The sequence below is a fragment of the Agelaius tricolor genome, unplaced genomic scaffold (assembly GCF_023055355.1).
Source record: "Agelaius tricolor isolate 1412-34295 unplaced genomic scaffold, bAgeTri1.0.p SCAF_4, whole genome shotgun sequence".
NCBI lineage: Eukaryota > Metazoa > Chordata > Aves > Passeriformes > Icteridae > Agelaius > Agelaius tricolor.
In genome coordinates this window covers 47,891,574-47,911,447 of record NW_027269264.1, presented here as the reverse complement: position 1 = coordinate 47,911,447, position 19,874 = coordinate 47,891,574, and the positions used below count along the sequence as shown (strand labels likewise).

At 39.5% G+C, this 19,874-nt stretch overlaps 1 protein-coding gene across 2 annotated transcripts; it reads left to right on the top strand.

Moving 5' to 3' along the window:
• Positions 1-2,299: 2,299 nt before the first annotated feature.
• Positions 2,300-17,939, top strand: SUB1 (SUB1 regulator of transcription). 2 transcript variants are annotated; one of them, XM_071425585.1, is made up of 6 exons: positions 2,399-2,429; positions 3,268-3,374; positions 4,363-4,435; positions 5,937-6,056; positions 11,852-11,960; positions 14,741-17,939. In XM_071425585.1, exons 3-6 carry the CDS (start codon positions 4,364-4,366, stop codon positions 14,818-14,820), a joined length of 381 nt encoding a protein of 126 aa, XP_071281686.1. In that variant the 5' UTR covers positions 2,399-2,429; positions 3,268-3,374; position 4,363; the 3' UTR covers positions 14,821-17,939. The 2 variants fall into 2 exon arrangements, with proteins under 2 accessions (XP_071281685.1, XP_071281686.1); XM_071425584.1 differs by lacking the exon at positions 3,268-3,374 and having other exon boundaries at positions 2,300-2,429.
• Positions 17,940-19,874: the final 1,935 nt, after the last annotated feature.

The window sequence follows — 19,874 nt, the reverse complement described above, 5'->3', positions numbered from 1 at the left end:
TTTGAGATGATCTTGTTGTTGGAGTTAAACATTAAGTGTTACATTTTATCTGTTCATCTTCCACAATTACATGGCTTGACAAGCCAGGTGTTGCTGCAGTGGTGATAATTACTATGTTACCTGCATATCATTTACTGTGCTTTGACCCTTGCTTGTCTAAACAACTATTTTTATCTTCCAAAGGTCAGAGATGTAGTAAGAATTGTATTTTTTTCTATTTTTCTTTTTGTTTTGCGGTCTACATGACACTGTGAAACTGCAAGTTACCAAGGATTATTTAGATGAGTAAGATGAGTAGGCTTCCTATTTCTGGTATTTCCTTACTGTTTTCCTGCTATTAAAGTGAAGAAGTGAAAGCCACTTCTCACAGCATAAGCCAGTTTACTTCATGATGAGGCCTCTAAGGACTTCATAGATCCCCTCTGAAAACCTTTTTGTCCACCTCCTTTAAGTACTTTTTCAGAAACTGCTTAGAACTTGCAGCTGCTCATGCTGATTTTGGATGATTATTCCTTCTAGAAACATGTTATTTGCCTTTCTGGCCCATATTAATAAACAGAGATGTTTGCAATTAAAACAAAACAAAAAAAAAGCCAAAGACTTTTGCTTTTCAACACTTTATTAATAGGTGTTTGTTATTGGAATTATGAAGGCTGATCAACCACTACCTCACTCAGCATGTATCAATTTTATCTGGAAGCTAGGACTGGGATTATAGTCCACTTCCTATTTTTTATAGTTTGCTTGCACTTTTTACAAAAATCTTGTACTCATGTGGTAGCAAAAGCATAAGTCTAGAGTTAGTAAGAATGAGAAAAAGAGTCAGCTGGTACTGGGTGTCTGAAGAATTGTCATTGCTCACAACACAAGTACATGACCCATTGCTGCAAACAGTGATCAGCAAATAGGAGCAAGCTGTGTTAGTTCTGTGTGAATCATGACCGTATTTTAATGTCAGTAATAGCATTAAATGTATTATATTCAGTATACATTCATAGAATTACATTCATCATAAACTGAAACATTACATTCATCATTAACAGGTAACACAGAAGACACAATATGAAGCCACTTCGTGCTCTGACCGCATGCCTGGCCCATCGCAGTCTGCAAAGGCTGCTAAAAATCGCCTCTTACAAAGCTGAGGGCAGAGGGCCCTTTCTTCACCTCCCTTCTATCTCGGTGTGTCTCAGAAGCAGAACTCATCTAGGTGAACTCAGCCCTGTCAAGCCCTCCTCAGCAGGGCACTCTGGGACGCATCACCGTGTGAACACGCTACAGAAAAAAACCAGTACTGTCAGTACGTTTTCAAGGCTATGCTTGGACAGCTTTTAAAATGTAGGTGTTTTAAAGAGGCGCTGAGACAGCTTTAACCTTCTATACACGGTGCTCCAGCCCCCGGACAGGTGCCCTCATGCTCCCTAGCTGCAGAGCCCCGCGGTAAGAGAAGGAAAACCGGGGCACCAGTAGTAGAAGGGGGATCCGGTGGCAGAAGGGGAAGCATCAGGAGGGGAAGCATCAGGAGGGGAAGCCGAGCGGCGCCCCAGGTGTGGCGGGGCCGTGGTTTCGCTATGCAAAGCCACCCACCGCAGCCGCACCCCGCCTCACGCCGCTGCCCGGGCGGCTCCGAGCGGCATCGAGGAACCGCTGCAGAGCGTGAAAAAAACCCTGCTATTTATGAATTATTGTAGGGTTTTTTTCTACCTTGAGAAGACTGAGGGGATACTTCAGAGAACGACAGAATCAATTTGGAAAAGACCTTGGAGACAACCGAGTCCAACTTGCGACTCAATACCACCACGTCAACCAGACCATCGCACCAAGTGCCATTTCCAGTCTTTCCTTAAACATCTCCAGGGACAATGACTCCACCACCCCTCTGGGCAGCCCATTCCAATGTCTAATCGTTTCTGTGAAGAAATTCTTCCTAATGTCCATGGCAGTCTCCAGCTCCCTCACGAGGGGAAGGTACCTATCTTTTCACCCTCACGGCCAAGCGACAGGATTCCATGGCGAGTCAGGGGAGGTTTAGGATGGGTACCAGAAAGTTTTTCACTCAGAAGATGGTAAACACTAAAAGAGTCTCGCCAGAGAGGTGGTCACAGCATCAAGAAGTGCTCGGACAACGCTCTCAGGCACAGGGTATGACTCTTGGAGTGTCCTGTGCACGGCCAGGAGCTCGAGTCGTCGTCCTCTGTGAGTCTCTGCCAACTCAGGACTTCCTGTGATCCCGTAAAAATTTCCTTTCCAGCACTACGACTTTTTCCCGCCCCTCAGGGGAGGCGGGAACGAGTGACGACGGGGACAAAGGGCGCGTCCCCTTTAAAGCCTCCCTCCGCCGCCCCACGTGAGTAGCCCAGGGCGGTCGTTCCGAGACGCGTCAGTTCCGCTTGTGTCGCGCTGCGGAGGAGCCACGCGCGGAGCAGGACGTGAGTGCTGGGTCCCCTCGCGCGCCCCCGCCACGCCGCCATTTTCTCCCGGGCGCCCCTTCCCACGACCCCCACTGCCACCGCCACGGCACCTCCCGGCCCGATCGGAGCAGCCGCGGACGGGTGGCGGCGAGGCGAGGCTTCTTCTTGTTCCTCGAGTGCCCGCGGTGCCCAGCGGGAGGGATACCCCGCTGTGGAGCGGGAGGAGCGAGCCGCCGCTGCCGAGGGGGAGCTGCCATGTTGGGGGGTACAGAGTCTGATAGAGGGATAAGATGGCGCCTGGCCGCGCTCCCCCCCGCGCCGGGGGCCGGGGGTAAACCTGGTCCGCTGGCGACCCTATGCCCGCTAGTTTCCGTGCTGTCCTTTTCGTCCGCCCAGCCGCGGGTAACCCGCAGTCCCTTCGCTGCCGCCCTGCCCAGGGAAGAATTGGACTTTCTCGCCCGCCCATCCCCTTGCCCCCCATCCTTGTTCGGGTCTCGACTCTTATCTTCGGGGGGCGACACGAGCCGTGGAAAAGAGGAATAGGGGAGGAAAATGGCGGCTGGGATCCGCCTACCTGGAGTTCCCGACTCGTCTTCCTTTCCTTCCCTTTCCCTGGTCTCCTTTGGCTTGGCTCGTCCCGTCCCCCTCGCCGGCGCTGCGGTGTCTCCTCACGCTCGGCCTCTCCCGGGGGGCACCCAACACCCCATATCCCCTTTTCCCCAGTTTCGGCCCACACCTTCCTCCATATTGTCCCTTTCTCCGTCCCATGCGGACCCCAGGGTCACCCCCCGAAACATCGTTTGGCTCGCCGACTCAGTGTCATCCATTTGCTTATTTTCACATTGTCCCATTCCAGCGCTCCTCTGCCTCCATCCTAGAGCGTGGCTTGTGTGTGCTTCCTCACACCCTGTATCCTGTGCAGTGCTGCAGCTTCCGTCCTTGTGCTACAAGCTATTACCACAGGTCTTGCCCTACTTTGGAACTACGTTGATCCATTAGCATTATTTGGACTCTGGTTTGGTTGTTTTGTTTTGTTGGTTTTGTTGTTTTTTTTTTTTTCATTTGCATATGTGGGGGTTTTTTTCACTGCCCGTTTAAGACCGCTGTTACTCCTTTTTCTCTTTCCTGAGATACTCTGTAATGCTATCTTGACCTTTCCTAGCTGATGTTTGTGTTGTACAGTTTCAGGGATGCTTAATTTTACTCTAAAAGACCGAATGAGCGGTATATTTGTTACAAAGAGTTTCTGGCAGCACGGACGATGTGTAACCGCTATACCTAACCACATGTTTGCATACTAGGGTGATGTGCGAGGACACCTGGCAGCACGCATTCAAGGAATGCTGAATGTCTGCTTGCCTGGCGAATTACTAGTCTCCAGTGACTGATGTGTTGAAGTTGCAGTGAAAATATTAATTGCAGTGCTGTAGCTCTCTGCGGCTGAGGTGTATTTAAGACTGTTAGATTATAGGTGGGAGCTCAAGCGTCACGTGTGAGACAATTGTGCAGCATGTTGCTTGCAAATCCAACTGGGTGAAATGCCTGTGCCAGAATATAAATACTGCTAGAGTGTTAATAATGTAATAGAAAGGATTCAGCTGGAGGGCACTATTGTATTGTGTTTTACATTGTGGGTTTTGCCATGTGCAGGGATATATGAAAATCGTGAAAAATCATTCTGCTGTAGACAGTTCAGAAGCCAAACCACTGTATTTAATGTGCTCTAAATGTGTTTTAATGCAGTTGCAGCAAAAAGAGGAAAAGATATAAGAGGGAAGACTGCTTGATATTGCATCTGCAGTGCATATTAAAGCTTAAATGAAAGGGCAGGAAAATCTTTAGGAGGGCTTGAAGAAGATGAGCCAGTACAAACAGGTTTGAAGACTGCTTTCCAGCCAAAATGGAATGTCATTCCTTATATAGTGTTTTCATGTTATTTTTCTTTTCCCAGAATGCCTAAATCAAAGGAACTTGTATCTTCAAGCTCATCTGCCAGTGATTCAGATAGTGAAGTTGACAAAAAGGTGAACAATACATACAATTCATTACTGTATTAACTCTTTTGTTTTAGGCTGGGGTTAAGGAATTAGGTGAGCATTATGCCACAACATGCATGTCATTCCATATAATTTATCAGACACCTTAAGAAACTTTCTTTCCCACCCACTCATCTCAACAACTGCAACAACATAAACCAAACAATCCACCTTCCAAGTATGGGTGGATTGCATAATTTTTCCCTGAAGAAAAGTTTTTTTTCTTTAGTTGCACTTTGTTTTCTTCATGCCATTCCATATGATAATTGCAAATTCCCTGTGATTCTTTGCTGCTTTGTGGCAAGCTTCTGAACAGTTCTGTATCAACTGCTTTGGTGGAAAGAATTTGAACTTGAGAACATGCCTACAGCCACCCTCTGCCATTTTAATATGTGGATTACTTCTCCATAACAAAAATATGCACTTGCTCTGTGCTCCTTGTGTCACTTGCTTACTTGTTTGCATGGATTTTTTTCTCTGCTTCATTTTCTTTTATTTGCTATTACACCATCTGCTGGTTTCTCACTCAGAAGCTGAGCCAACCTGAGTGTCTTTGAGTTGATAAATTTTAAGGTGATTGTTGTAAATGTATAAATCAAATGTTTCTGTTTAATTTAAATAGTTATTTAAGTTAGAAATTTGTGTAGATGTACCAGTCATTTTGAACAAAAGCAAAATTATTGTAGTAATCAAAGTTATTTAGGAAAAAATAGTTAATTTATCTTTTTTAAGAAATGATAGGTGGTAACACAGACACCAGGTCTTTTAGTGTAGTACAGTACATTGAGAAATCTGGTCTCCTATTTTTACATGAGTAGAAATAGTAACTATGTAGCTTCTCTGTGTAATCTGATTTACAGGTGATATGGTCTGAATGCTTTTAAAAAGTTGCATAATTTATCATGCTGTGGGCAACGATTAGATGCTTAGTAAAAAAAAAAGGTCTCTGGTAGAGGTGGTTTCCAGATTTTTTATTTTCTTACTAATTATCTTAATAAATATTTTTTCTAGATTATTTATTATCTATGTGTTTGCAAGTTAAGCTGTTCTGTACTTTTTGTTCCATTTAGGGGAAAAGAGGGTGCCATTTTCATCAGACTTAATTTTTTTATTAAAACTACTGAATTGACAGTGTTACTGTGCAAAAAGAGAAAGATTTTTGAAATGTATTTTGATGTGATTAAATTCTCTTCAAAGCCAAAGCATTACTTAACTGAGAACAGAATCAGGCTCATTTTGAAGTTTTTAAATTCCAGCCTAAATGTACAGTATTGAATTCCTGCCTTCACAGCAAGAAGGTGAAGAAGTGCATTGCTTGGCAGTAGGCTGTGATATACAGTGTGAACTTATCTGTAGCATACAGAGTGATTGTGGCTCATGCTTTTGGTGTTTTTTTTTTTGTTGTTGTTGTTTGTTTGTTTTTTTTTTTTTTTTTTTTTTTTTTTTTTTTTTTTTTTTTTTTTTTTTTGTTTTTTTGTTGTGCTCCAAGGCAAAGCGGAAAAAGCAAGTAACTCCAGAGAAGACTGTAAAGAAACAAAAGACTGGTGAAAGTTCAAAAGGTGCAGCTTCTTCTAAGCAAAGCAGTAACAGAGATGAGAATATGTTTCAGGTAAAATTGATGACTCATAGAGCCTGGTTAAGGTAACATGTTACATCATATGCTATATAAATTTTACGAGGTGATCTGAACTTTCTGACAGGGTAGTGCTTGGCCTCCTGGAATCCTTGGCCGAAGGGGATTATGAGGCTGGCGTTCAGATGAGATGCTCAGAAAAGCCTGGTCGGGTTTCAAAAAGAGTAAAAGAATCTGTGTTGTATCAATTGATCTAATTCTCATGACTTTGCTCCTGGTGTCTGTGGGTAGTCATTTTGTCAGTAAATACAGCACTTGCTATCAGTATACTTGAATTATTAGATCAGGTGTTTCTCTACATGGAAATGTTTTTTTAATTAGGGCTCTTGAACAATATGTTCTTGGAAACCAAAATGTGGACTCTTCGTTCCTATTTAACTAGGTCAAGGGCAGCTTGGCCTCCTGTGTTATTACAGCATCTTGAAATAAGATTTGTTTGTTCCTTTATGTTATGATGTAGAATCTTATCACTGAACATCTATAAAGATAGTAACTTGTGGTATTGCCTTGTTTTTAAGATTGGATGGATGTCTATTTTTCAGTAGAAAGATGCATTTGTGAATTCAAGGTATTGCAGTTCCCAGGGCTAGCCAAGGCAGTAGCAGTGTGTGCTGAGGGTTGATACACAGCTCAGAATTAGCTGTTTTGGGGATGTGGATCAAGATCTATTAAAGGTCTCTGACTAGCTGGCTGGAAAGGAACTTAAATTCTTGAGGCTTTGAGTCTCAAGTTTGTGAAAGGGTATGGGAAAAGTGCCTAGTGAGATGACCCAAGCGCAGAGTAATGTAAATGAAATGGTTCTGGGCTATAGCAGTGTGAAGCAGTACAGGGGAAGAAAAGTCTCTTCTAGAGAAAAGACCCGCTTAGCTGATACTGCCATACAGAGCCGTTATTTTTAATGTCCAGGTTCTTACTTTTTCAGTTATGTTTAGAAGGGAGAAATTCACTTGAAGGCTGTGTCTGGACTTCTGTATTGAAGGAAGTGTATAATATTTTTAGTTCTGCTTGGGCATGCTTTGAACTCCATAGGAAAAATGAAATAGTGAATTCTACAACTTAGGAAGTGAACTGCAGGTGGAACTCTAAAGAACTGTGTATAAACTTAAAGCTATGTTTGTAGTAAGTTTAGAAATTCTAGTTGCTATGGTTGTAGTAAGTTCTGAAATTCCAGCCTTGGAGAAAACTTAACTTAAAATCTTTTAGTGCCCCTGATGCAAAAATGCACCCAGATCCTTTCAAATAAAAGCAAAAGTATGCATGCTCTGGTTTCTTGAAACCTCTTCGACCTAAGATAATAAAAAGTTACTAAAAACAGACAGTAGAGGATTCACATTACTCTGATAAGAACAAGGTTCTTCTGGTGTCGAGTGGAATACAGATCTTTAAATATCACCTTGACCTAAAATACCAGCGTTACCCAGTCTGTGCCTGTCTTTGAAGTAATTAACAATAAAATATTTTTTAGATTACTCATTGTGTTTTGGTGAAGCATTGTCAGTTTTTGTAGTCTACATAAACTTGTTAAACTATAGAAATAAAACCACAGTGGGTCTGAGGCTACTCCCCCTTCTTCCCCCCCTACTCAGGAGGGCATGCTCGTTAATTTTTTAGATCTAGTTTTGTTTGTTCTAGGCATCTTAATGATACTAGAAACCTTTCTGGAGAGCTTCTTTCTCAAGGCAGTAAAATGATCTCTGATGTGGAAGTGACTTTGCAGTATAGCTTTACAAGAGTGGCTTTAGCTGATGGAAATTGGGCTGTAAAGCATTCATAGGATAGTCACAAGTTCTGTGGTGTGTGGGAGTGGCTGCAAATGATGTGAAACCAAGAGTCTTCTTGTTCTACACCCTCAGGCTATGTTCTTGAAGCATACAGATTCCCTTAATATAGAGCTTATTGTGACTTCTGTAGTCAGAAGATTCATAGTTTTCATAAATATGTACATTTTATTTTTTTGTTTGAAATTGGTGGTGTAATTTTTCTTTTTCAACTACTTACAAAGAAGGTTTTAGTGTAAGGAGAAGACAATTTGTTCAGTGTAAGAGACAAGGTGTATTCTATGTATTTGGATGTCTTGGCCTTATTAGGTTTTATAGGGAACGTGGTATACTCTGCAACTTGATGAAGGATTTGTGTGCTGTTAGGATGCAGAAATTTATGTTACTCCCATGTGTGATGTATTACTTGAGGCCCTAAGGACAGGCATTATTTGTGTTAACATGGAAGGGTTTAGCCTTGCTGCATTAGATTCCTGTCTGTGGCTTCAAGCCAACCTGAGCTCTGCACCATGTGCTTTGGTTAGTTTGACTAATCCTATCATCTACCTATGCCTGATTTGGATAAGGTTTGTCATTAATGGCTACCCAGAGCAGAACCAGAGGGATGATCATGCATTTAACTGAAATTGTTATTTCAGAAGTTGTCTCTGTGTTGTCTGTCCACTTCCCAACCCCTTTTTTTTTGTTTTTTTTTTTGAGTTTTCACCATATTTGGGCTTTGACTTTTGAGGCGTAAGTTCTTCAATTTTTTCAGTATAATCTCCCAATGTCCTTATCACAGACTCCTGAAAGAAGGTAAACATAGAAATTTATGATGCTCTGAAACTGTTACTGGTTTAGCACAATAATTACGAAACTTAGGTGGTCACCGATGCATTTCACAATTTGCTTTGCTGCAGATGTCACTGTTCACAGGACTCCTGTGCTCCTTACATATGGTTATTGGCTAGGGGAGAGGATTTTTTGCTGTTTATGCTTGCTCTGTGGGTGTACAGCTTAATCCAGAGAAACTGGAAATATGAAAAAGGATGAAGAAGGTGCTTGCTGAAACTCACAGAGGAAGTCAATTGCATATCTCTGAAAGGAACAGAGATACATTTCAGTGCTTTTTATTCTAAGAAACAGAAACCAGGAAATAATGGTTTTAATGTTTACTGATTTATTTAAGTCAATAGAGTAATATAATCTAAGGATCTGTACTATTTAATAAAAAGTATATGAACTTCTCTGTGAAGTTTGAACTGCACTAAGTACTCAGCTATAAATCATGATAACTGTCTTGGTTTAACTGCAGCCAGCAGCCAAGCCCCAGGTAGCTACTTGCTCACACCCCCACCAGAGAGAATTGGCAGGGTAAAAGCTGGAAAACTCAAGGGTTGAGATAAAGAGAGTTTGATAGGGAAAGCAGAAGCCACACGTGCAAGCAAAACAAAACAAGGAGTTAATTCATCACTTCCCATGGGCAGGCAGGAGTTCAGCCATCTCCAGGAGAGCAGTGCCCACCACATCTAGATGTCACTTGGGAAGACAAATGTCATCATGCCCAGCATGCCTCCTTCCCTCTTCTTCCCTCCCCTTTATATCCTAAGGTGATGTGACAAGGTCTGGAATATGCCTTTGGTCAGTTGGGGTCACCTTTCCTGCCTGTGTCTCCTCCCACTCTCCCAAGCACCCCCAGCTTCCCCACCAGCGTGGCGGGGGAGAAGCAGAAGAGGCTTTGGCTCTATGTAAGCTCTGCTCAGCAGTAACTAAAACATCTCTGTGTTACCATCACTGTGCTCAGCACAAAGCCAAAACACAGCCATGTATCAGCCAGTGTGAAGAAAACTAACTCTTCTCAGTACAGCAACTCTTAAAATGCTGCTGCTCTAGTTATAGAGACAGAAAAATACCTTCAATCTCTGGAATTATTCTTGACATTTTCAGCAGGTGCATGAAAAAAGAAATATTCAGAAATTAACCTGTATCAGAATTACAGGTAGCTAAGTATCAAGGAACATCAATTTACTTACTTAACAAGTTAAGTCTAAATTTTGTTTAAATGTAGGTGTTTGTTTGAACTGTACTTTAGAAGCCTGCTTAATAATTTTAGTAGTGGCAGCTTTTGCATAGAGTTCAACTCAATATCTGAAATTTAATGGGAACATTAATCTGAAACCTCGATGTGATGTGAAATCTAACTTAATTTCAGCATTTACATAGAGAAGTGCTTTTATTTAAGATAGACTTCACTGACTGAGTGAAAGTAAATGTTGCATTATTGCCCCTCACCTTACTGTAGTTGAATTAAGACATAAAATCTTTCTTATCCTTGAAAATCATATTCTAAACCCTTCTACTGTACTTGCAGCTGTAATCTGTCTGCTATATTGAATTAGATTTTATTTCTTATGACAAATCTGGCAAGGCACTAATATTCTTCAATAGCCATGGAAAAAAAGGGTGTTGCAGAGTGCTACTGGTTGAAGCTGTTCCTGGAGGTGACCTTAAAAGTTACTGGAGCATTAAAGGGTAAAACTAAGAAATGTTGTCCACGTAGACTATTTTAGGGTATTCTTTGCCAGGAATGCAGATGGACTTGGGCATGGTACCAGGTTTGCTCTGCAAGAGCTAAGCTGCCATAACATTATAGTTTTATTTTTGAATTTTAAATCTGTATTGTAACTTTATACATTAAAAATACTGTCTTATGAACAGTAATGTCTTATTAATTTTAAAGGATGCTTTGGAGTAGGAAAAGTGCTTCAGACTTACATTATCTTAATTGTTCTAAAATCAATTTTAGATGTTACGTAGCATCTGCAGAAAAAGAAAAATTCATGTAAGCAAAGATAAAGTATTCATGGTTGTATCTGTTTTGTGAAATGAGAGGATATGACTCAAACATCTGCGAATTATTGTAGTTGATTGGAGAGTTCTTCAGTCTTACGGGTCAAACTTAATTCTGGTGTTTTTGGGCCAGAAGTGTAGGGCCCATCCTTAAATTGTAGCAAAATGCAACATGGAGAGATAAAGGAAGTTGAAATTGAAAGTTAGGGTTTTACCAGGAAGGAATGCTTTATTTTAAAATTGTGTACTTTAGAATCTGTTCTTTTGTTATATAAAATGTATCCAGAAGATACATGCAGAATTCAAAGGATTTCTTAGAATTGCAAGAAGTTTTATTTGATTATGTTTTAATTATATATTTTCTGGTTCTCAGATTCAGATTGTACTTGGAATTTATCTGAATAGATAGATTTTGATCATGTTTGGGAAGATAGCAAATAAGCCCAAATTCAGAGTGTATTGCATAGTTGGTAGTATGATTCTTCCCCAGTTTCTCCCCACTCCCCACCCCCCCAACAAAAAAAAGATACTCATGTAATTCAGTTGTGACACTGATTTGAAAATTATGGAATTCCAAAATCCAAGTTCCAAAATTTTGTACTATGCTACATACTGGTAAACTTAAAAGATTTGACTGTTCTTTTGAAGAGCTGGTGGTAGAGTCAGATGCCCATGAGGACTTGGGAGTAAGTGTCGGACAGTTGGTGGCTAATTTTCATTTCCATCTGTATTTACTGTGTTAAAAAAAAAAAAGGGAAGGTATCACATGTGAACATCTTAATTTGCTTTCTGTACTTGTGGAATGGACCAAAATTTAGATTTAAAAGTAGCGTTCCCTTTTTCCTTCTTTGTTTAGAACTTTTGCAAAGAAAGGAAATAAATTTTTTCAGAAAACAATAAATTCACGACTTGCTAGAAGCAAGTATGTAAAGAATACATGTATTTTTATTCTAGGAGAGCTACTTGCATTGAGCATTGCCTGCCCAACCAGTTTTAAGTCGTTACTTATTAGCCTACTGACTACTCTGAATTAAGCTTTTAATCTAGTTGTTTCTGTGGTTTCTAAAATAAGCTGCAGTGTGACATGTCAGAGTCTAATGCTGCTGGGGAAAGTGAATGCTCTAATATGTAAAATACCTAATAGACCCTTATATGTTTTGACAGATTGGCAAAATGAGGTATGTCAGTGTTCGGGATTTTAAAGGGAAAGTCTTAATTGATATTAGAGAATACTGGATGGATCAAGAAGGTGAAATGAAGCCTGGCAGAAAAGGTATTGTTCTGCTTCATGTTACTTTGTATTGAAATGTGGTCTGCACTTTGCAGTAGAACTTCCTATATAATATTTTTCTCCTTTGTTGCTGCGTTATACTTATTGAGTATTATTTTCACTTTCTTATGATTTGTATTTTTACAAAGGATTAGTTTTGTCTGTAGGTTATGGATAAAATCTTAAGTGAGTCTGTTTTCCTAAAGAGATCCTCCATGATTTATGGAAAGCAAGATGTCAAATACAAGCAAATTTGGTAGGGGAGTTATAAACATATTTATACCATTGCCATATTTCTTCTCCCCCCCACCCCCAGTGATTAACTTAATGAACTGAATTTCCTCTTATGGTTGGATTTCTTTTTTCTGAATTAGCTAAAAATATTTAATCATTTTATAAGATTTTTGATTTATTAAACCAACCATGTCCTTCAGTTTCTACTAAATTTTAGATTAAAACAACCTAAACATTTCATGTGACTAATTATGAAAAAAATTGGTAAAAAATATTTTAGTAGAGGGAGAAATATCTCAAATGTCCCAAGTTTGTAATCTGTAGCACAGCACAAGCCATTGTACTTCTAGTTGTCACTTGCACAGTTGCTTTTCAAGGCAAGGCTTCACTGTGTACCATTTTCAGAACTTCCACATCTCAAGATGGGAATTATAGGATAGTTGGTGGTGGTGGTGCTCTGCTTAATGTTATATTGCTTCTCTTTGAAAAGCCTACTTTTTATCCATTTTCATATAGCATTAGTGCAAGAGGTAAGTATGAAATGTTCTGCCCTGGCGATTCATAGAACCACAGAATGGTTTGAGTTGGAAGGGACCTTGGAGATCATCTTGTTCAGCCCCACTCCCTGCTGTAGGCAGGAACTCCTTCCACTAGACCAGGTTCCTCAGAGCCTCATCCAGCCTGGCCTTGAGCACTTCCAGGCATGGGTCATCCACATTTTCTGGGCAACCTGTGCCAGTGCATTGTCACACTCAGAGTACAGAATTTCTTCCTAATACCCACTCTAAATCTACCCACTTCCATTCTGTGCACCCCCATTCCTCCCTGTCATGTCACTACATGCTATTGCAAAAAGTCCTTCCCCAGCCTTGTGTACTGGCAGGCTGCTAAGTTTGAAGAAATCTAATGTACAATCACTGTAAGGTTTGTTACATTCTTTTGGTGTGTTCAGGAGCAACTCAGTAAGCAGTCATTTAGAAAGTTTGAGAAGCATTTTCAACATTGCTTAAATAACCACTGAGAATAGGTTTGTGTTAACAGCTATACTGGTGCTCTGCAGGAAAATTGCTGGTTTTGGATTTGTTGCTAGTTAACGGAAAAGGTTACTCTTAACTTCTAAGGACTTCATGTTCTGTGTTTCAAGGTAGAATTCAATGGTATGTGCACTTAGAATGGCAAACAACAACAGGATTTGATGGGTGGACTAAGTGACAAAAATGAGAGGATGTAGATAGAAGTGTTCATCAATGCAGCAAGGGTCTGAATTTTGTTATGATAAAAATAATCTTATACAATATGTGAGTCTAATGTTTCCTTGATGCACTCATAAGCTGCTTATCTATGTATCTATCCTGAAACCAGTATAAGCAGTCAAAATTTTGTAATAAAACAAAAATAAACCCAGCAGTTTAAATTATTGTCAGTGTCTTAAATAGCAGGTCTGAATTTTGTTTGGTTCACTTGGTCTGTGATTGAGGGACATCTTCATGACATTTAATCCCCTAATAATGGTTAGCACACCTGACCTGTTTTCAGATGAAACCTGCCCTCCACAGACTGGTGGAAGACTGCTTAGAGAAGCCCCGTGTACACTACTTGCTGTTTTAAATTGTGGTGGTGCTCTGATAAGACAGTGATGGAAAAGAAAAGGCTATGTGCTCTGAAAATAGAACCCAAAGTTTCAGCTGTTTTTAGGTCCTGCTCTACCTTCAGGCAGAAAGCAATGAAGAAAAGCTATCACTGGGAGAGGACAGTAGGAATAATTAGTTGGAAGAGCTTGACAGGAGAAAGTATGAGATGACTGGGAACTCTGGGAGCCTGCACTTTCCACAGAGTGGTTGTAGAAATTTTTGGGTAAGAATGAGTATACCAAAGCACAAATAAAACACATGCCTGTACTCAAGCTTGAGGGAAGATGAGATCAAATTTAGAACTGAAGTGATGGTTTGTGGAGTACTGAATGATTATTGGTTGAATGTCACTAGAAGCTGTAGAAGCTGTAGAGAACTTGAAGTAAAAAGTAACTTTGGTGTTGGTTTGTGAGTTCTAGGGAGTGATAGAGTCTCTCCAAAAGGCTCCTTACAGCACCTGCTATTTGTAGTACTTTACAAAACAAAAAGGGGAAAATCCCCCCCCCCCCCCCCCCCCAGAATTACAGTACTAGAAAAGTGTGCAGCAGACCTGTCTGCATAGGTACAGCTTTTAGGAGCCAACAGGAATAGAAATTATTTCCTACTTATCACCCAGGACATTGGTACTGCCTTCTGTCAAGGCCAGAGTTGTGTTTCACTTCTTGTGTTTAGCCTAGTACTTGTACAGTTATGTTACACACATTTTCTTTGTAAACTGGTTTAGAAATGACCTGAAGTGCAGTTGAAGCTTTGGAAGTGGGTAGTTTCACTTTGTAACTAACATGGTTGCTGAAGTAACTCAAGTATTAATATTATAACAGAGGCTTAGTGTATGAAAGCAGCCTTTATAATAATTGCACAAGATCCTGCACCACAATTTTCTTTTTGTCTTAAGTGTTTATTTTTAATGCTTTTCAGGTATTTCTTTAAATCCAGAACAGTGGAACCAGCTGAAGGAACAGATTTCTGATATTGATGATGCAGTAAGAAAACTCTAAAGACAGAGCCATACAAAAACTTATATCATTTAGTTGTATTAAGCAGTCTTTTTACATTGGCTTTAATTTTCTAAAATATTGTTTTCCAAGCTATTGTATATTTGGATTGCAAAACAATTTGTAAGATGAATACTTTTTTTATGTGCATTAAAAGTGTATTCTGAGTGAGGCTATTTGTGTATACTTTACTAAAAGGAATTGTGTTGCTTTCACCCCATGGTGTAAAATAAACAATTTAAGTAATATGTAAAGCATACTTGTTTATGGCCTTTTGATTCAAGGTATTTGCTGATAAGGCCACCTAATAGCTTTAGCCATTGTTTTAATTTCAGTTTAGTTTACAGTAAATATTCATTTGTTTTATGAGGGGATTTCTTGAAATGTCTCAAGTTCACTTTTTCTTTTATTCCATTTTCTTTGGTATTGCCCTGCAGCTTTCTGCTTTAAGACTTGATACAAACAGTGAATACTTGGAAAAACACATTTTTGTAGATAATTTTCAATACTGTGTTTGCTAATTTACCCTATTTATTCAGATGTTAACAGTCTTGAATATATAGCTTTTTTTTTGCATTACTTGCATGAAGCATTCTGCTAAACAATAACACTTGACCACAAAACACATGCTCTCTCTTCCCATTTTTCTATAGCTTGCTTGATCTAGAATATACAAGTAGCCTTTTCTTTGGACTTTAGATGTGAAGCATTAGCTTCTACAGTAATAGACATATACCTCAGAGTAAGACAGTATTTAAAGGCTCCAAACGTGGTTATTAGTTAACGCTCTTTAAGGTTTGCATGAAATTCATTCTGGAACGCATAATCAGTTATGGAAAAGGAGTGGTTTACCTGTCTGTAGGGTTTTTGTTCATTTGAAAGTATTGCATAAACAATGATGCTTAATTAGACTGTAACACAGGTTAAACAATCAAACGGGGTTAAAACTGCTGCAGCCAGAATGTCTGTCTGTCATGTTTCTGCCTCATGCACTCTCTGCCCAGACCTCGGGGTGCTCCCTGTGGCTCCAGTGTGCAGGGCTGGTTTATCTCTGCGTGGAAGGCGCTTAGCGCGCGCAGGGGGATTACCCGGTACCCGGCACACCATGACCCAGCAAGCTTGGCTGGTCAGCCTCACTACCCTGGACAGAAAAGCCTCTGCCCCATGGAAGCTCTGTTACACAAGATGCTGCCCTAGAGGAAGGGCTTCTGGGTGATGCCGAGTCACAAACAAGAGAAGGGAGAATGTGATGGAGAACTTGGAAATGTAAGGGGCACACCAGGGTGGAAGTTAATGGTGCAAGATCAAAGTTTGCTGGCACAAAATAACTACAGTGAAGAAATAGAAGCAGAATTGGAGTTCATTTTCTGACATAATTAAGCAAAGCAAGAAGATAAAATAACTTTATGAAAAAGAACATTTCAAAACTGGTGAATGTCCAACTTAGTTTATGTGTAATTTTCCCATTTGATGATAACATAGTCTCTAAATTTTGTATAGATAAACAAGATTTACTGTTTGTTTAGTTACAGAACATTTTGATATATTTGTTTATATTGCAGACATGATTGTAAGTGCCATACACTGTCTGTTTATGTGCTGCAGAGTTCATAATTCAATGCAAATAGGTATTAAAGGCTGAGGAAGAGAGACTTCATCAAATTAAGTGCATGTTGCTTAGTTTAAATATGTCACATATCTTCAACTGCTTTTTAATTAGCCACTGTTGATCTATTACAAATAAAATTTAAATCTGTTTTTGTATAGCTCAAGAAATCTTATGTTTTTAAGAACTGGTTGAGGGTGACTAAAAGGGTGAGGAGATGTTTGTGATAGCAGATGTGGTTTTGGGCACAGCGTTCTTTTTTGAGTGACTCTTAACAACTTATAGGGCTATTTGGACCAAATAGAATAAATATGAAATAGCTGCTAAAATTTCACAGATGAGTGAAATAAATTGCTTCAGATCCCTATAGACAGGTTCTAGGTGTTTTTTATTGCAATATATATATAATGTGATTTTGTTCCTTTAGATCTGAGATTTTGCAACCAGATTTCATGCATTTTACCTCAGAACTTTGAAGTGGCTACTTAAAAGTGCATAGTTATATTAGAGGGAAGATTGTCCTCACTTAGATTACTGTGCTAATAGGTCAATTGTGTTCAGGAAGGTGGGAAATTAAAATAATTCATCTGGGGAGATTGAGTGAAAAGGTTTAATATAGCGATTAGTTTTCATGTGGAAATTGATGGTAGAGGTATTCAAAGAAATTAGTATTAGTTAACCACAAACTGTGAGTTATTAGTAGGTATCAAAAGAGGCAACTCAGTTTCACAAATGAACTCAAAATGGGATGACTTGATCAGGCGACTGATGTGCTTGTAAGATGGTAATATGCAAGCAACCTCAATAAGAGTGACACATTCAGTATTGTTTTGAAATAAATGCTAATGATTTTGTCATGTAATCATCTGTAGCTTCTCTTAATTTGAGAAGAAAATTCAAATCTTTTTTGACTAAAGGTTATTTTTTGCAGACAGTGTTAGCTAGGATGTGTGTTGAAGTGTCCATGGAAGAAAATTGTGCATGTATGATGAGGCTGTCAAATGCAAGATAAAAGCACTGCTCCCTTCCCATTTAGGTGATGAAAGATACATTTGATTCTTGGTGTTTATGCAGGGCATATTAGCAATATGTTTTATAAATGAGGCCTACTGTGGAGCTTAGGGGAAAAAACACATCACAGAACTGCCAAAGTACTGTATATGTGATGATCAAACTGTCATGTACCATGTTGCTCGTATGTATAGGTGTTCATATTGAAAATAAACAAATGAGGTACTAATTCTGGTATTTCTTCTAAAGAAGATGGCCCTGGTTATGTATGTATGTGATCTGTTAGCAAAAAAAAAAAAGTTGATGATTGTAATTCTGGTAACTCAAATGTCTTATTGTTAGCTGTGTGGAATGTTTCATGTTTTTTCTGGTGGTGTCCAATGCAGAGAGGCCACTGGAAATAGAGCCCTTCAACTGTAATTACCTAAATGTTAAATAAAAAATGGTTAAATGGCATATGTGTAGTAACAATTTGAACACTTGGAAATAAAAAGACTTCTGTTGACATAGTGTTATTTTTAATAGAATTTTAGCTGCATTATAATGTTATGGTACTTGCTGTTTGTTTCTTGCAGCTGTTGTAATTTGGAAATTTGGAAACTTCATTATCTTATATTTGGTCTGTGTTTGCGGGTAGGAAACTGATTGTGTAGCCCAGAGGGATAGAAATTTTTCACTAGGATATGAAAAACAACTATCACGTAAATACAGAAGCAGCAGATGAAAACACATTTTCAAACATCAGCTAGGAGGAAAGTGCCTGGTAAGTTGTTACTGTTACAAGATTGGCTGATTATCTTTTTTCAGCGGAGTTTCTCTTTGAATGTAAATGTTGCCACAGATGAGGTAGAGAAATCTCATGCATTTATTATCATTGGTCAGTTACATCTGCATAGGCTTCTTCAGGAAGATTATTTTTCACACACTTGAAGCAATTGATCTGTAGGGGGTGGATTAATTAGTGGGCTATAGCCTTGAACCTATCAGACTTTTCTTCAAGTAATTTTGCATAGTTTAGCCACAGAAACAGAAGTAACTCTGGCTCAAAGGGAAGAAACGGTGTGAGGGACTCAAAGGAGGGTCATCATGTCCTCCCTAATGTTCACTCACTGCCCTCCCCTTACTGATGGGGCTCATCTCTGTAGTTCCAGTGACTGCATGGAAGAGCATTCCAGTGGGCACTGCTTGTCCTCTGGTGAATCAAGGCTGCGTGTCCCCTGCTTGCAGTTACATAGAAGTGTGAAAACGTCTCTGGGGAAACACAAGTAGATGGTCCTTGGCTTAATGACGGTTTGTCAGGGAAGCTTAATTCTGCCATCATGTGAGCAGAAGGACATGCTGCCAGTCATGGGGGTACTCTAAGAGCCTGGTGTCTGTGCCCTTGGTATTATTGCACTTAATATTTAACAAAAATGTAATAATTTTTTGTAAGATCTACCTGATTGGGGTTTTTTTTTGTACTTCCATTCTGGTTTCAGTGATTTCATATGCTCATCGTTGATCAGATGTCTAATGAGGTAGGGATTGAGGTTGTGTTGAGGACTCAGGTTTTTAAAAGTTACCTGTTTGAAGGAGGTGAGCTCTCAATCTTAAAGGTTAAAGGAGCTTACTGTAGAATGGCAAGCTGGTGCATTTAGCAGACTGTTCCAGGAAATCTCTAGCTGTATTTGATAAGGCTAAAAAAGAAGAACATGGCTGCTTGGTCAGCATGCCTGGTAGACTGCTTTTAAGTTATCAGCACTCACTTGCGGAGGAATTAATGAGATGCAAACTGTTGAAGTAAAGAAATTGTAAGATTTTACATAATGCTGTTTATTCATGTTATCTAAAAAAGCTGTTTCACACCTTAAGAAATTAAATGCTTTATGTTTTCACTAATAACCTAATGTGTCAGGATGATTTTTACACTGTTGAAAACAAAGCTCATTTCATCTTAGTTCATCTTAAACCTCAGTTTATCTATTCATCAAAATACCCTCGCACCCCGGATCTGAGAGAGAGGTGAATGATGGTATATTAAGAACAAATCTGAGGTTGTCATTACCCTAACAACTGGCTGCTTGAAATTAAAGCTAGGCAGTGTATATTGCAATCTACTTTTCAGTGTGTGTGGCATTGATTTTATGTAACGTTTTAAGGTTTTTGCTAGCTGTATCAATGTGAAATGGCTTTGCTGTTTCCTCTGCTTTACATTTGCCATCCCTTGCTGAGATCTGCAGCTCCTTTTGTATTTACTCTTTATATTCTGACTGGAGTCATCCATCTGCCTCTTGGAAGACAGATGTCTCTGGCTAAACTCAAGCTATCACAAGACAAGGAATATCTCCAAGATTGTATCCTAGTGGTAATTGGCAGATAAAGCTGCTATTGCTAAATAAAGGTGAATGTGTGTGTTTATAAATTTTAGCACTGTGATAAAGTGTCCTTAAAATAATTGACC

Excerpts from the sequence above, each read along its gene's own strand:
- SUB1 (XM_071425584.1), top strand. The coding sequence starts at position 4,364 with ATGCCTAAATCAAAGGAACTTGTATCTTCAAGCTCATCTGCCAGTGAT. Across the intron at positions 4,436-5,936 it reads ATAGTGAAGTTGACAAAAAG|GCAAAGCGGAAAAAGCAAGT; the intron begins GTGAACAATACA and ends TTGTGCTCCAAG. Across the intron at positions 6,057-11,851 it reads GAGATGAGAATATGTTTCAG|ATTGGCAAAATGAGGTATGT; the intron begins GTAAAATTGATG and ends ATGTTTTGACAG.